This window comes from Eumetopias jubatus, unplaced genomic scaffold (assembly GCF_037043125.1).
Source record: "Eumetopias jubatus isolate StellerSeaLion01/CBP00866 unplaced genomic scaffold, mEumJub1_p1.0 scaffold_9, whole genome shotgun sequence".
NCBI classification, from domain to species: domain Eukaryota; kingdom Metazoa; phylum Chordata; class Mammalia; order Carnivora; family Otariidae; genus Eumetopias; species Eumetopias jubatus.
Window position 1 is genome coordinate 66,261,880 of NW_028274815.1, and position 16,625 is coordinate 66,278,504.

At 38.1% G+C, this 16,625-nt stretch overlaps 1 protein-coding gene across 4 annotated transcripts in view; it reads right to left on the reverse strand.

Moving 5' to 3' along the window:
- The window catches only part of EML6 (EMAP like 6), a 268,188-nt gene that overhangs the window by 132,391 nt on the left and 119,172 nt on the right, over window positions 1–16,625 (reverse strand). For all 4 annotated transcript variants that reach the window (XM_028103992.2, XM_088026534.1, XM_088026532.1 and 1 more), the window contains exons 4-6: window positions 14,939–15,007; window positions 6,500–6,685; window positions 5,162–5,297 (exon numbers count right to left, since the gene is read on the reverse strand). In XM_028103992.2, the coding sequence (XP_027959793.1) occupies window positions 5,162–5,297; window positions 6,500–6,685; window positions 14,939–15,007 (391 nt within the window). The remainder of the gene's footprint in view (window positions 1–5,161; window positions 5,298–6,499; window positions 6,686–14,938; window positions 15,008–16,625) is intronic.

Consider the following 16,625-nt stretch of genomic DNA (forward strand, 5'->3'; position numbering starts at 1 on the left):
GAAATGCAAATCAAAACCACAATTAGATATCACCTCACACCTGTCAGAATGGCTAAAAACACTGGGGAGGATGTGGAGAAAAAGGAACCTTTGTGTGCTGTTGGCGAGAATGCAAACTGGGGCAGTCACTGTGGAAACAGTATGGAGGTTCCTCAAACAACTAAAAATAGAACTACCCTATGTTCCAGTAATCCCACTACTGGGTATTTACCCAAAGAAAACGAAAACACTAATTCAAAAACATATATGGACCTCTATGTTTATTGCATTATTTACAATAGCTAAATTATGGAAGCAGGCCTAGTGTCCAATGACAGACGAATGGATAAACAAGTGATATACATAAAATATGGAATATTACTCAGCCATAAAAAGGAATGAAGTCTTGCCATTTGCAACATGAATGGATCTGGAGAATATAATGCTAAGTGAAATGAGTCAGAGAAATACAAATACAACATGATTTCACAAACATGTGGAATTTAAGAAACAAAACAAAGAAAAAAATAATACAAACCAAAATACAGACTTAACTATAAAGAACTGATGGTTACCAGAGGGGAGGTGGGTGGAGGCATGGGTGAAATATGGGAAGGAGACTAAGAGTACACTTATCACTACGAGGACTGAGTAATGTACAGAATTGCTGCATCACCATATTGTACACCTGAAACTAATGTAACACTGTATGTTAACTATAATGGAATTAAAATTTTTAAAATGGTTAAAATGTTTATCACACTTAAAAAAAAAGTTGTTCTCAAAAAAAAAATATTTTGGCATTCCTGGTGTTTTGGCTTTCAGAACTGTACATAAGGGATCCTGGACAAATTAAGTTGTTGGTTTATATCATCATGTGTTCTTGGCAAGAGTTTGTTTGCAGACTTACCAATCAGCAAAAATCCATTTAAACTCACAAAAATGTAAAAGCCAATACTACTATTCCTTTGATTAAGGAATGATCCTCCTGGCAGCTGAAGGCCATTTTGTTTGACTAAGACTTGGGCAGAGGCCAGAAAGCCCCAACCATCAGCTCTGACCCTGCAGATTCAAGCTGATGTGAGCATGACCCATCTCCAAAGCTGGCTCACCCTCAATCCACAGTGGGCTTCATTGTTTTCACTGGAAGCCAAAGGTCTAAATTAGCTCAAGCTCAACTAGAAAGATGTAAGAGAACTGATTAATACTGTCTTTCTCTAATAAATTGCTTTTTTTCCCTGAGCTTGGTGTTTATCTTAATGTAAACTGTTCCATCTCTCTTGATGTTTAGTAATTAATAGTTATTAGAAGATGCAAATACATGCAAATCTTAAGAGTCTTTACATACAACAACTTGGAAATTGCCATTTGGAAGTCTACAGGAGGGGCATTAGCCATCTTCATAGGTAGCAGACTAAGTACGTATGCTTTATAAATGGCTTAAAAGCTAGTGAACAGCAATTTCTGAAATTTAACTTTTATGTTTAAGAAACAGAATATCAGTACTATGCCATGGAAATTGGGACATGGCCATGATTAATTCTCTTGCTAAATTTGTTTTGAAAGCCATTTGGCTGTTTGAGTAAAATGAGAAATCACAGTATTTCCATGGAAGTGAATTCAAGAGTCATTGTTACTCAAAAAGTGAAAATGTGGAAGGAGGCTCATTTACATCAAGAAATTCTTACAAGAATAAAGCCATCCACACATGTTGTTTCATGTCCAGATCAAGAGCAAAAATGTAATAACACTGCTTTGCTTGAATGTGCTCCTTTCAAGTGTATTTTGTTTCCGTTTTTGAGGCCAAGGGCTTGAAGGTAGAGGAGAAAGCCAAGGGTCCTTTCAGGGGGGATCAGGTGGGACAAAGTACACCTAAATGTCCTCTGCCCACTCTGCCTTCTTCCTCCTGTTTCATCCTTTCCCCACGCCCTTTCTGTCCCTGTTCCTTCACTCTTTCCCCCACATTCTAAGCAAATGCTCAGAGGACCAATGGTAAGGTACTGGCTAGTGAAGGGGAAGCAGGATCAGAAAACTGTTTACATCCCAATTACTTTAATCCTCACCTCATCCCCTACATATCTTAATCCCTGGGTCTCCTACCTCACGCTGGCCTCTCTCCTACCTCCGTGTAGCCAAGAGGGCGCCCCTGTCACATGGGGCCCGCTGGCCCGCCTCTGTGAACACCACAGACAAGGCTACTCTGAGAACCTTTTCCCGTTCTGAACTCAACAGCCCCCTTGCCTGCCTCAGGGTGAGGATGCACCAAGGCTGGGCGGAGGGCAAAAGAGCCTCTTGGAGGTTTTCCCCGCATGGCTCTCCCTTCACAGACTGGAGAACTTCAGCTGGATCTGGGGTTGTTACCAACACTTCAACCAGGCTTTTGTTCTTCCGACGCTATACATTCAGCCTGTTTTTCCACTGAGAGCTGGAATGAATGCCAACATCTCTTTGGAAGTTTGATGGGACATAGCAGACTTCTGTTACAGTGCTGTCAAAAGCGTGACAGGCAAAGGTGCCACTGATGGGGGTGGAGGGGAGGATACTACATGGACAAAATTTTTTATTTTAATGAGTAAAATATCCATAAACAAAATAGTAAAGCCATGATTTCACAGATATTATTGCTTATAGTGAGGAGAAGTAAAAAAAAAAAAAACTGTATTAAAATCAATTTAAAGTAAAATAAGAATATTGGTAGTGAGCAGGCACTGTAAAAATCAAGAAGGTGGCAAGAATATGGCTGCCATTGGGGCAATGGCTCAAATTCTCAAGGCTCCCTTGGTCTCAAACTGCAGCGTGGTCTTTAAGATCCTTTAAAAAGCATAGTCCATTACTCCCATGGAAATAGAGGCTCTTGTCTGACCGGACATTCACCTACAAGTGCATGCCAATCTCTCTCCTGATCAACTGTAAGCCCAGGCACTACAGGCCGCGTCTGTGTGGTGCAGGCATGCTTCCGGTCTACCGTGCACCACCTGTGTCTGCTTTGACCTTGGCAAGGGCGTGTGTGTGTGTATGTGTGTGTGTGTGGGTGGGTGGGTGGGTGTGTTGTCAATCTTTTGACACTGACACAAAATGCAGGGCGTCCCTGACTGTCTTCATCTGACTCTGGGGGACAGGAGTTGGCCATGCAATCAATATAAACCCCCGGTTACCTGGAGGCTCCTTCTGCACTGGCTCCTTTGAGAGCCCAAAGTTAGGAACTCGGTATCAGATAGAAAAGCAGAGCAGGGTAAATACGGTTTCTGCTCTGCTACCCAGAGCAGAATTTATACCTTAATTTATACCTTAAATTTATACCTTAATTGTGTGATACAGTTTTTGGATGAGCTGGATAAAGTGACCGCCAGAAAGGAATCATCATTGCTGGTTGATGCTCCCCAACATCCAGCCAGTTTATGGTCAATAATCCCACCCAGTAAGTTAACTCATCCAGTATCTAGTATATGATGTGCTCTCAGTTACCCTGAAATATACACCAAGAAGTTTCATGATTCAAGGTTAAACATTCTTGGCTGCTTTACTAAGATGTTTTACCTTGCTCTTCCGGATGCTTACTTGCTTATATATATATCTGCCCGAAGTATTTTTCTGGATAAAGTTACATGGGCTTGTCAACTCTGTGGCAAAGAACTTAAGGGCCTCGGCTGTCTCCTTGTCAATGCACTGAAGCGGATACTAAATTTTACAACTTCCAAGGTTGACCCCTGTGCCTGGAATTCAGAAATGCATCTAAACCAAGATCCTGAGCTTCCATAAGAAAACAACAATGCAATCTCCAGATTGGCTGACTTTTTGTATTTAATAGATATTTAAGGAAGCTGGATTCTGGGTATACATAGGAAGTAAAATATCTAGCTCATTTCCTTATTGCTAAATTTTTAAGAAAGGTTTGGTTGACAACATTCTTTAAGGAGGATGGCCTGAAGAATAGGTAGTCTTCTTCTCTCAGTCCTCTGGAATCTACCTCAGGTCAGGAGAGAGCTCTAAGCACCGCCAGACAATTTGGCCTTTGGAAGAACCTCTGTGGCCACATTGCCATGAGCCTGCATCAAGGGGCTTCGTGAAAGAGAACCTGATGAGTAATAGCTCACTCCGTGCCTTTTGAGGACTTCTGATCTGTCAGAGTTCTCTCTAGGAAGATTCTCAGGAAATTTCTCTCTCATCTTAGCACTGGGAGTCATTTGCCTTCACCTGAGCAATGAGTAAGTTTTCACCTTGTGGACGGTATGACTCACGGTACTGAGCAACCCTCCCTCAGCGCTGGCTGCAGGAGCCAAGAGCAGGGTCTGGGGCTCATCTGCAGCAAATGAACAGAGCCCCCCTCCATGTGCTTAGTGTATGAATACCGCCTGTGACTTTATCTTTTCTGTTTACATCTCCACTTTAAACTCTCTCAAGCCCAAATTCTTTATCTATGAAAATGAGATTATAAGCCTATCATGAGAATTTTAAAAGATGTATACAAACTGCTTTGTATTCCCTGGTACACATACTCAGTATATTGTAATAATAGCTAATATTTATGTGAGTGCTGACTGTCCCGTAACTTATTCTAAGCACTCTGTAAGTACATTTAACCCTCATACAACTCTATGAGGTTGTTACTAGTATTATCCCCATTTTTTAGATGAGGAAACAGAGGCCCACGGGTTCCTAAAAAATTGACTCAAATCTATCATGGGCAAAACTTGGATTTGAACCCAAGTCCCCAGTTCTGATCCCACTACTATGGGCTACTACTTTAAAGCTATTTTTTTGGTCTTGTTTTTCCTGTCAATTATTTGCTTATTTAAGGAGGCTGGGAGCAGTCTCAGGGTCACCAACTTGTCCAGAATTTCCCAGTTTTATAACTCAAAGGTCCATTTCCCAAGATACCACTCAGGGGTTTTCTCATTGTGTTCTTGATCTTTATAGCAGGTTCATCACTAGGGTTTTCTCATTATGTTCTTGATCTTTGTAGTAGGTTCATCACTAGTACACACAGATATCTTTGTGCAAATAAGGAAGAAGGGGTATCCATTTATTTTTAACACATTTTTTTATCTTCTTTCAATGTATTTATGTAAACTGCCTTAAGTCCTTTCTAGAATAAGATGGGGTACAGGGAGACAAATATAAATACAGAACTTCACATTGTGTTTAACACTCTTAGAGTTACGGGTATTAATATATATATTACCTTTATATCCTTGTTCTGTCTCCCTGAGATCAATTTTGGTTATTGGTTTGAAATCAGTATCCCATAATCGAATACACCCATCTCGTCCACCGGTGGCAAAGCCTTCTTCACAAGCATACATGCTAAAGATTCCAGCCTGTTGAGTAATGCAGATAATACTCAATACTGCAGTGATTCTATATAGTCATTATAGTTGGATCTTCACAATAAAAAAAAGCAAAAACAAAACAAAACAAATTTTAAATACCTTGTTCTCTATTGAAATCCTGACAATAGGCCAAGTAGCCATTTATAATATCCTTCATTTTGGGTAGCTCAAAAATTAATCATAATTACTACTAATGCAAATTAGTTCAAATGTTCCTTTATCATTACTAAACTGATGGCAATTTGAAAAAAAAATTATTCACTAATTCCTTGGTTAAAGTACATATGAAGATCAAACTCCTTTATGTGACTACTGATCCTTATAAAGAAAAGGTAACAATGGAGGTGTTTCATATAAATTGCCACTCAAAATAATCAACCAAAGATATGCCAGATAGGAACATAAACACTTTCACTGGTAAGCAGGTAACTGAAATGCATCTCAATGAGCTCAAGAAGGCACCGCCTGAGCCTAACTGAAGACAAATTATGTTTGTGTTCGTTTGTTAGGGATTATACAAAGATGCTTTTTTTCACATGGGAAATAGTTTCATAACTTAAAGGTGCTTTTCCATAGGAAAATATTTTACCTGTCTATTGAAAAGTGCTGCAAGTATATACTGCTGACATAAGATCCAGTGTGAAGAGAAATTAGGTTACTATGGCAGCTGCTTTTATGCACGAGGACAACTACTGACCCCTGAATTGTTTTAAGAGCTGTTTCATGATTAGTGAAGCCAAGAAAATTGGTTCAACATACAAGACAATGAAAGGCCTAAAATTTCATAGCTCTTTTGCTAAGACGCGCTTCAACTTTTCTTTATAAAAATTTTCCACCCAATTTCCATTTACTACAATATAGCCTTCAGCTTTCACATCTCCCCATTCTTCTGGGCATTTCTACTTCATCATCTATAGGTATGGCAATGTAACCATTATCATACACGTCAAAAGAGAGCAGAATGGTCAGAAGTAAAGTTTGCCCTTGTTCTTACAGAGCAGACCATCAAAAGAGAGCAATTTATCAACGGTTTCTGTTTGCGTTTTAAGAGCTTTCTGTTTGATTCAGACATGGAGGTGATGCTCACTCATTCAGAGTGAGGAAAAATCTACCCTTACTAACCAACATAAAAACAACACTTGTCTACACTCTTGCTATTCAATGCCCAATTTCCACATGGACATACTCACACTGTGTGCTCCTTGAATGGTGCGGACTAAATTGAGCCCTTTCCAGACATAGATGTCTCCATTTAAAGCACCAGAATAGGTGATGTCTTCTTTGGCACATGCAAGGCAAAGGATGGTCTGAAGATCCCCTGTTTTGCCAAATATCCCCCTTTTTGCAGTCAGGGCATTTCCACAGAGTGTCCAAAACTGGAAAATCATAAAATGAATAGATCCAAAAATAATGTATTCATTCTGATGCATCACATTACTGGTATTTGCGTCTATTTCAGTACATTTTTTAAGCTAAATCTTTTATTGTCCCCTGCCCTTTTTAAAATAATTTTTAACTTAAATTCAATTAATTAACATCTAATGTATTATTTATTTCAGGGGTACAGGTCTGTGATTCATCAGTCTTACACAACACCCAGCACTCACCACAACACATACCCTCCCCAGTGTCCATCACCCAGCCACCCCATCCCCCCACCCTCCTCCACTCCAGCAACCCTCAGTTTGTTTCCTGAGATTAAGAGTCTCTTATGGTTTGTCTCCCTCTCTGGTTTCGTCTCGTTTCATTTTTTCCTCTCTTCCCCTATGATCCTCTGCCTTGTTTCTTAAATTCCTCATATCAGTGATATCATATGATAATTGTCGTTCTCCGGTTGACTTATTTCACTTAGCATAATACCCTCTAGTTCCATCCATGTCATTGCAAATGGCAAGATTTCATTTTTTGATGGCTGAGTAATATTCCATTGTGTACACACACACACACACCACATCTTCTTTATCCATTCATCTGTCGATGGACATCTGGGCTCTTTCCATAGTTTGGCTATAGTGGACATTGCTGCTATAAACATTGGGGTGCAGGCGCCCCTTCGGATCACTACATTTGTATCTTTGTGGTAAATACCCAGTAGTGCATTTGCTGGGTCGTAGGGTAGCTCTATTTTCAACTTTTTGAGGTCCCTCCATTTGCGTCACTTGCTATAGCTGAACTAGGCACACATAATTTAACTTGTTCTACTGCAACCAACAAAACTGCAAAACCTTTTAGCCAACTGGTAGCAACATAAGAAAAACTTTTAACAGCATTTTTTAAACTTCCAAAGTTCTAAAATTCCCAAACTTTACTAATTGCTTAATGGTGATTAAATACAAAAGGTCAATGTCCTCAGAGTTGGAATAAAGTGAACAAATCATCAGGTCTTTAATTTTTAGTGAAATTACAGATGCAGTATAGGTTCATTGTAGAGAAGTTTAGAAATACAGAAAAGTATAAAGAGGAAAACAGAAATACCTACAACGTCCTGCTCACGTGTTGATGTATTTTCTAGACTTTTTTTTTGGTGTATATATATATATATATGTATTTGGAAATAATGTCTTTATAATTTTAAAATGTGATAAATCTTCACTGCAGAAATGTTACTCAAGAAGTTTTCGAAATATGAGTTATATTTTCATATGGCCAAATAACTGATTAAGCTTTTCAGTTTTCATTGTATAATTTATCATGTGGAAGAATCATTAAGCATAAAGCTAGAGCTACTTTATAGAAGGCGAGAATTCCATGGTTATCTAAGAAATTAAGTATTTTGCTTTGACATGGTTTCTTAAATGTATGAACTGGTATAATTTTCCTGCTATGCATTTAGCCCCTCAGTTTATAAGTGCTCTTTACATTTATTTAATCTTCATAATGCCCCTGAGAACAGGCTAAAGCAGCTATTCTTATCCTCCCCATTTGGAAGTGAGGGCAAAGTGGCCAAATTGGTTTGCTGAAAGTAAGGGTTAAATGGGTGTCTTACATGAGAAAATATTGAAATCTTGATCTTTGCCTTGAGAACTTTAATGAAGATACCAATAAAGCAAGAGACCATTTCAAGGAAGTATATTCAGACTACATACAAGTGGCAAGAGAATTAAAAAATAGAGAACTGTGTTGAATTACTTGGAATGAGCAAGGCTAGGATTTGGATCAGTGGGTGAGGAAGAAGTTACATCAGGGATCAGGAGAGCAGAATTAGGCAAATCCAAGTGACAAAAAAAAAAAAAGTGTGAGGAAAAATCAGTGACAAGCCAAATATTTTGTGCCTGTAGGAGAGGAAAAAATGGTAGCCCTCTTAGAGTAGTTAAATACTAAGGGAAGCAGTTCTGGCATGGTTGTACCACCCGGGAGGTCTGGGATTCTGGTGGCTATGGAGGAGGTGGCCCTTGGGAAGGATGAGAGGCAGGTGTGCAATCATGTGAGACAATACAGGATTCTTCCCTCATTAAGGAGGCAAGTATCAACTCTGGTGATTGGTTTCTTTGGGCACGTACTACTTTTAAGGAAAGTACACATGGAAAGAACAACAAGATCTGGGGAAAAACATGGTTAGGTCTAAGCTTTGGGAAAACATTTAACATTTAAGTATTAACTTGGAACCTGAGCAAAATACTAGATGTAAACACTTACTGGTAGTACAAACATGCCAAAACCCAAAGAAGGTAGCCATTTCCTTTTCTCACTATGTCTCCCATACATGAAGATTTGAAGGAGAGTAATAATTTTGTAATCATTAGCCCTAAAGAAGAGTAATTATTTTGTAGTTATTAGTTAACTTAGAAAGTGCACCTCTGATCTGAGTTACTGAAACATTTTTTTAAGTTTAATTTAAATTTTAGGTATTTAACATACAGTGCAATATTGGTTTCTTGAGTAGAATTCAGTGATTCATCACTTACATAATACCTAAGTTACTGAAATATTTCTAATGGACAACCACAAAACATAGAGAGACCATCATCCTCAGACACAAAGGTTTTAAATCACCCAGTAGGAGGCAACAATGCCAACATGAAACATTCCAAATAATCAAATGACTCTCTAAAAAGGCACATACAGATATAATGCCAGGATAGGTAAGAGATTTTTTTGTAGAAATGGCAAATCTCTGATTCTCTCTTCTTGAGAAGCACTTCCTATTTGGAAAACAGTGACAATTTAGGGTAGCAACACATCAGTAAATCCACATCAAATGAACAGACATCGTTTATCTTCCCCAATCTCCATTCCCAGATTGTAATGCTAATTTTGTTAGAACTGGCAGGTACCCTGGAGTTCATCTGGCTCTAGGTAATCTCCAATGTCCCTTCTACCTATGACTAGGGACTGGAGAAGGATCAACAATATCCACAAACTTGGTAGGCTCATTTACTGTGAAACCAAGCAAGCATGACAATGCTCAGCTGCTACTGGTTTCAAGCATTCATTTCAGGTAATTGAAATTTGCCTGTCTGCCAAACACTGGAAATTTGCAAAAACAGAAAGGATTTCACCCTAGCTACACAATTTCACATAAAAATATTTTCTTGGAGTGCATCAAAGATTTTTGCATTCAACTTGTGACTGGAATCATTCATTTGCTGTTAGGTAGGTTTGGGGGGGATAAGGTGGGGATCCTGGAATTGGTTATAGAAAATACAGAGAGTGAAAATAGTTGTTGAAGGCTACTAAAACTTGTGGATTTCTTTCTACACAAAATAAAGATGGCTGGATGGGCATTTGCAGATCATTCCATTCGAGGTAAAAGTACCTACTTTTGCTTAGAAAAAGATGCCTGGGGGCACCTGGGTGGTTCAGTTGGTTAAACATCTGCCTTCGGCTCAGGTCATGATCCTGGGGTCCTGGGATCGAGCCCCACACTGGGGTCCCTGCTCAGCTGAGATTCTGCTTCTCCCTCTCCCACTGCCCTTCCCCCTGCTTGTGCTCTCTCCCTCTCTCTCAAATCAATGAAATCTTAAAAAAAAAAAAAAAGAAAAAGAAAAAGATGCCTGTCTGCTAAAACATAATTAACAAGTTTAATGGGATAAACAGCTCTGTTTTCAAATGAAGCTCCAGGGTTTTATGTGTCTCTGTTTTTAGAATTAACTGATTAAAAGAGTTAACACCAAGGATGGAAAGAAATAGGGAAGATGCTGGAGAAATCACCAATTAAGCAGCTAATCTATTATTTTTCATAATCTGTTCTTTGGGGGGGGGAAGTCAGGCCAAGATGGATCACTGAAGAAATAATTTCCAAGTGGAAAGAGTTCTACACAGGGAGCCAGAGACTGAATTTTAAATCTTATCTGTGCTACCATATTTGTGATCCCAGGAGAAGGGAAAAAAATTAACATTATTGTGCCCTTACTGGTTCCACACACTGTTTAATGTAACTCTTAATAAATTCAGAAGGTAGTGATCCACAACCCTCTGGTTTTTTTGTTTTGTTTTGTTTTTTGAGAGAAATTCAGCCTCAGGGAGATTAAGTAGCTTTCCCAGAGTCAAGTATAAGGAGATAACAAAGAGGATTCAAAGTCAAATAACCTTCTACGTCTTGGCTTCTTCATCTTAGGATATGCAAATTGGATGATGGCTCTGAGGCCAGAGTCCCAGACTTCTAGAGAGCCACCAGAGCCTAATGGAAACCAGGCTTATCATGATCTCACATAATTCTTTGATTGTGGGTAAGAGAATAATTCAGTGCCTTTGCAATTTGTTAGACTGAACAGAAACTCATGTTGGCAGATACATATATCTTTGATTAATAAAAATTGTAAAGCGAATTATTTAACGGCTAATTATTTTCTGGCCAAACTTTTTCGAAATACTGGTTTCCTAGGAAAATGAGAAAAGTGGGTCTTCGGTGATGAAAACATTGATAATCTTTGAACATATGATGGGCTAAGGACCTTTCTGCTCCCTAGTCCCAAGATTCTATGGGTGACCAATGCCTCCCCCTTAACTCCTGACTGAAGTGCAACCCCACCTCTACTTTGGGTAATGCTGACTTCCAAACTCTCCCTACCAAACTCACCTACCCACCAAGGCTCGGCTCAAATACCATCCCCTTCCTGAAATGCTTAACATTCCTCTAACCAGTTGGGATCTCTCCTTTATCACTAGAGAATTTTGGTTTTGCCTCTCTTATAGATTGTTCTGTTTTAATGTTTTAATTGCTTTTGTCAAGCAAATTGAAAGTCGGGTCAGTTTTCAGTCCTTCACATGATAGAAATGCAACTAATGTTTATCAAATTTAATGAGTCTTTTGGGTGGACTACATAAAACAATGAAGGACCCTCCAACTGCTGCTGAAGCAAAAAGTCCCTGTATTTGAGCAAACATATTCTCAGGTTTTTGCACAAGGATAACAAAACGTTGATGAAGTCCTAAGGTATTGGCAGGACACTTGATACCTTTGAATAATGGAACCTATAGGTTTATCTTTCTGTCTTCTGTTTTTTCATTACTTTTTTATCTTGGAAATATGTTATTGTAAAATAATTTTAAAAATAAAGAAAAAAATTAATCATCAACTCATGTACCCAGCATTAACTGTTTAACATTTTGGAATATCTTTCCAATTTATTTCCTACACAAAAATATAGGTTACTTCTAAAGTAAAAAGAAAAAAAAAATCAAAGCAAGAAATTTACCCCAACCAGTAGACTGTAAATAAATCTTGCATATTTCCTAGTAACATTAAATAATCATCTAAACCATGACTGTAATGATTGCACAGTATTTCTTCCTACAGATATACCATATTTTATTTAACCACCTGGAGGCAAGTTAGGCGGCTTCAGGTCTTCTTTTATCTCGTTTTATTTGCTTTTGGTAAATTATTCAACAATGAACCTATCCTTGGTTCATACTCCTAATGATTTCCTTGAGATAAATTCCAAGATGTAAAATTACTGGCTGGGGGCACCTGGGTGGCTCAGTTGGTTAAGTGTCTGCCTTCAGCGCAGATCATGATCCCAGGGTCCTAGGATGGAGCCCCGCATCGAGCTCCCTGCTCAGCAGGAGGCCTGCTTCTCCCTCTCCCACTCCCCCTGCTTGTGCTCCCTCTCTTGCTGTGTCTCTCTCTGTCAAATAAATAAAATCTTTAAAAAATAAAAAATAAAATAAAATTACTGGCTGTGCTCTCTTTGGCAGCACACATACTAACACTGGAAAGATATTACTGGCTCAAAGGATATCAACATTTCTTTTTTTTTTTTTTAAAGATTTTATTTATTTATTTGAGAGAGAGAATGAGATAGAGAGAGCATGAGAGGGAAGAGGATCAGAGGGAGAAGCAGACTCCCTGCTGAGCAGGGAGCCCGATGCAGGACTCGATCCCGGGACTCCAGGATCATGATCTGAGCCGAAGGCAGTTGCTTAACCAACTGAGCTACCCAGGCGCCCAGGATATCAACATTTCTAAAGCTATTGATAGATATTACCAAATTTCTGGACAGAAAGAGTAGAAATACTCATATCTGGTACTCATTTACCCCTCCACCACCAAGGTTTGAGAATGTTCAGTCACCAAATTTTTGCCAACACTGGATATATTTTAATCATAATTTTGATGGATTAAAAAAAATTGTTATTTTAAAATTTTTCCTCCTTATTAATGAGGTTTAGACTTTCATATATCTATTTGCCAACAGTGTTTCTGTTTTTGTCAAGTATACATGTCCTTTGTCCATTGTACAGGTTTGTTGGAGGTCTTGACATTTCAAGGACAAACCCAAATTCTATCTACCATGCTCGTGGCTTACACTTAGCTCATTTGTGGTTTGCTTCTTTTGTTTCTTAGGGGTGGGGGTAGGTAGACAGAATGTTTTAATGTTTATATAATTGAATCTATAATGTTATCCTTTATGGTTTCTTACTTTGCTTTTATATTCAGAAAGGCCTTTCACCTACTTGAGAGCAGTTAAGCATTTACTTAGATATTCCTCTAGTTATTTTACAGTTTTTTAAACATGTAACTCTTCGATTCATAGAGAATTTATTTTAGTGTATGGTATGAATAATATATAACTTTTTTCCCCTCAAATAGATAACAAACTGTCCTAGGGCCCACTGGTCAAGATACCATTCTAAATTGTTATCCCTTTTAAAGTCTATTTCTCAGCTTTGTTTTTTGATTTTTTTTTAATTTATTCATTTGAGAGAGACAGACAGAGAGAGAGAGAGAGAGAGAGCATGAGCAGAGGAGAGAGACAGAGGAATAAGCAGACTCCACTGAGCCGGGAGCCCAACATGGGGCTCAATCCCAGGACCCTGGGATCACGACCCAAGCCAAAGGCAGACGCTTAACCAGCTGAGCCACACAGGCGCCCCTCAGCTTTTTTTGTTGGTGGTGGTGGTGGTCTTATTTATCCTTATCCCAGTGTGATACATTTTAATTATTTTAATTTCATAATACGCTTAGTGCAGTTCCCTCTTCATTATCCCTTTTTTATCCAGGTTCTTGGTTATTCTCATTTTTTAATCCTTCCAGACTAACTTAGAATAATTGAAAAGGAAATGTCAGATAACAGTAACAAAACTTCTAGAGATTTTAACTGACCTTGTACTGAATGTAATTGAAAGGATGAGTTTGTAATTTTTAGACATCATGTCCAGAACCAAGTTTGCCTCTCCATTTGCTCAAGCCTTATTTTATATTCCTCTGTAAAGTTTTGTAATATTCTTTAAGTCTTGCATCCCTCATTATATTTATTTCTGAGTATTTGATCATCTGTCCCTTTCTAACAATGAAGTAGGAACAATGGGGAGAAATCATAAAAAACTAGATTCAAAGAAGAACAAAAGAACTGGGAAACAGGAGGAGTTGGTTGGGGGAATGTTACAGATACCTACTCCATTCAGACAAAAATGCAACATTTTTGTACCAACAATTTTGCACCAGATCCACACAGGCTGGAGTCAAGCAAGTAATCCTTACATTCTTTCAATTATGAACTTTAAACCTCTACTAGCTACAAATCTGTAGACAGAAGATCCTGGGCCATATCCCAGGGTCCAGTGGAAATTTTTGCTATATCAGAGCAAAGAAAGTTAATGGTGTTGACTTTGCTACCTGTTAAACAAAATAGAAAGGAGCAAATAGCTGAAGGTAGGTCCTGGGCCACCTGTGATAATTCAGTCTGTGTAGTCTAGGGGAAGATAGAGGCATTTAAAGACCAATGACCCAGGTAGGTTTGTACCATGTATCCCTGTATTTCTATGTCCAACCCAATATGGCACCTTCCTTCTCAAAAAACATATTTCAACATGACAGAGTTTTGATATGCAGCATGTGTAAACATTCATCAAAATGTAAAAACTTAATTTATAGTATTAAAATCAGAACTGTTTTAAAACTTGCAATCCTAGAAGTACTTTGAGTATTCAGTTTAGCATTTAATTAACATAAAGTTTTCTTTTCAGCTGCCTGCTGGATACTCCACTTGGTGGTCCATACACTGTAGTTCTGAAAAAGCCCCATCAGCTGATGTCAGCTTGCTTCACAATCAAAGAAGCAGGTAAAATGGCTCCAAATTTAAGATAAATAAAGTTGAGCCACTTCTCAACATCAAATTATACATATAAGCACCTTCAATTCTTCTCATACAAGTTACCAAAAATTTTTTAAATAACTACTTTACCTTTATATGTTTTACTCCACAGCTAACCACTCTGTTTGGCTGATATGGATCCCAGGAAATATCAAAAATCTGTTCAAAAAAAAATAAAAAATTGCTATGTTGGTAATTTTTGTGTTTTTGCCTTCTTTCAGTTATCAGTTCAACTGCCAAGACTCCATCCTAACACTGAGGACACAATGTTACCTGTATAGACTGAACAACGTGGGATTTGGCTTGGTGATGGGTCAGGAGTTGACAACATGTGTTTTTATTGCCTCACATCTACTTACCTTAGGCCTGAATAAAGAAATAATAATTAACTGCAATCAATGAGACAAACTTGTGTCATGTTTTTAACTTGATGCATTGCAATGACCTAGAATAATTTTTTGATCAAATTTTCTATACCTCTACACAATGATCATAAAATACTTTTGAGATAGCTTTACAATAAAAACAAAAAGATTTACAGAGTGTTTAAGTAGGAAAATGTTTAATAGTCAACCACAATTCAATGTGGCCAACACTTTCTCATAATCTTAGAAGTTAATATTCATAAACACAAGGCAGAGGCATTTATTTGGCCCCTAACTTAGCCCACCTAAAATAGGCCTTTAGCCTGTCATTTTAATCTGATCCAAAATACTACTTTATTTTCAGTTTTCCAAGGAACTGAAAACATATCCACTAATACTATTTATCATTCTTAAAGAAAAGCTACCAGTTTGCCGGCAGTTTTCAATTTTGGGAACAAGGAAGAGAAGACTCTGTCAACCTTAAGGGTCAGGTCAGCTGTGGTAATTGCTCAAAGTGCATATCTACCAGCCCAACTGAAAGATTCTGACTTCCTGGGTCAGAAATTGGGTCCAGGCAGCTGCATTCTTAAGCAGACCCCAAGAGATTCCTATGCGGTCAGTCCATGTACCACATTCTGTGAAGCTCTAATAGAAGGCATAATTGTCAGGGCTGGAGTCTAAATCAGAGAAAGAGTTTAGGCTGCTAATTTCTCATCACATAGGAAGGAGAAATATGGACCCATCATCAGAGAGAAAAGAAAGACCTATAACCTTCAGTTAGGTAGAAAGGAGCAATTATAGACCACAGAAAGAGCACTGAAGAAAGCATTTGGTCCAAGTACCAAGTTCCAATGAGGCCCATTTTAGCTAGGCAACCTCAGGCTAGTCTTAGAATCTTTAAAAATAAATGACATCACCTCAGTTCTGTTATGAGGTCAATTAAGATAATGTATGTACAATCATTTTGCAGGTTATAAAGCACTCATTACATAAATGAGTGCTAGGCATTAAGCATTTTAGCCACTAAAATAATCTTGAAGATAATCATTTGCCCATAAGGAGCCAGTAATAACTCATATTGGCACCAGTAATAAAGAACAAAACTGTGTGATACAAATTATGGGGTCTGGGAGAACAGTGTTCTAAAAGGACAGTATTTCATTAAAACATTCTAGGCTCTTTAAATTATAGAGGTCACACTAGAGTAGTATACACTTTTCACAATCTACTTCTAAGTGGAAGGTGTAAAATACATGACAAAATAGTAAGAAATTCACATACTGATCTAGTTTAATCCAACTAATTTTATACGATGGGATTATCACATAAGCAGAAACACTAATATCCAAAATGTGAGCACAAATATTTTCAACCTGCTCATTAAGTACTAAGTTAATACCAATTAATTACCA